The sequence below is a fragment of the Caenorhabditis briggsae genome (genome assembly GCF_000004555.2).
Source record: "Caenorhabditis briggsae complete genome, chrIV, whole genome shotgun sequence".
NCBI classification, from domain to species: Eukaryota; Metazoa; Nematoda; class Chromadorea; order Rhabditida; family Rhabditidae; genus Caenorhabditis; species Caenorhabditis briggsae.
The window spans coordinates 7,004,481-7,005,568 of NC_013487.2; the positions used below are offsets into that span (position 1 = coordinate 7,004,481).

The window sequence follows — 1,088 nt, forward strand, 5'->3', positions numbered from 1 at the left end:
ACGAGAACGAGGGAGAGCTAGGCGAAGCATTGAAGGTGTCTAAAGACCCTATTGCTTATTCCAAACTCAATTTTCTAGATTCTTCTTCCGAAATATAAGCTTAGTACCGAAGACATCTTTCTGACGACAAAAATCTTCCCGGTAGAAAACGCTGCGAGCGGTGAGCTCATCAAAAAAGACATTGAAGAATCGTTGAAATTGCTCAACAGAGAGTATGTGATATTCCAATGATTTTGGCATTTTCCTTGTTTTCATTCAGGTACTTAGACTTAGTTTTGGTGCACTATCCTCGTCCATTTACAACTGATGACAAGGATGAACGTAACAAGATTTACCGCAAGGAGGCGTGGCTTGCTCTTGAAAGCTTGAAAAGTTTATTTACTAGTTAGATCACAGATATGGTAGATTTGTTTCAGAGGACGGAAAAATTCGTTCCATCGGTATTTCCAACTATGAAATATGTCATATCGAGGAGATGCATGAATACCGTACCATTGAGCCAACTGTCAATCAGGTGGAATTTCATCCACATTTTCAACGGAAGGAGCTTCGTGAATTCTGTCAAAAGAACGGAATTCTTTTTCAGGTACTAGTGTATTAAAAATATATATACCGTAACCACTCTAATAGAAGGCCACATTATACTCGCAACTTTGATACTAAATATCTCGTTCCTGTAAAAGATATAAAAATGTGCTCAACTGACAAACTCTTCGTCGTAATATGAACAAAATTTTATCAGTTAACATAATTTGGTTATCTCTCATAGGAACAGAGATAATTGAGCTCAAAGTGCAAGTACAGGTGACCCAGAGTGTTTACGGTATGTAAGATAATTTTAAGGCATTCTCTCCATTCGGGCGTGGGAATAGTGCTCTATTGAATGACCAAATTATGACTGGTATTGCTGAAAAACATCATACGACTGTTTCGGTGAGCTAGAATCTGAAAGTTTTAACAACTGAAAAAATCATTCCAGTCTGTCATTCTAACATGGATCGTGCAAAGTGGAAACGGTGTCGCCGTGAAATCAAAGAGCATTGAGAGAGTTTCCGAAAACTTCAAGGTACCGTATACCATACAAAAAT

General features: G+C 38.0%; 1 protein-coding gene across 1 annotated transcript in view; it reads left to right on the forward strand.

Annotated features, from left to right (window-relative positions):
- Positions 1-227: 227 nt before the first annotated feature.
- CBG05427 overlaps positions 228-1,088 on the forward strand; it is a gene marked incomplete at both ends in the record, with an annotated part of 1,805 nt that continues 944 nt past the window's right edge. Inside the window, 4 exons of the mRNA XM_045235411.1 lie at positions 228-372; positions 417-586; positions 844-933; positions 980-1,066. Of these exons, the coding sequence (XP_045100787.1) occupies positions 228-372; positions 417-586; positions 844-933; positions 980-1,066 (492 nt within the window). The remainder of the gene's footprint in view (positions 373-416; positions 587-843; positions 934-979; positions 1,067-1,088) is intronic.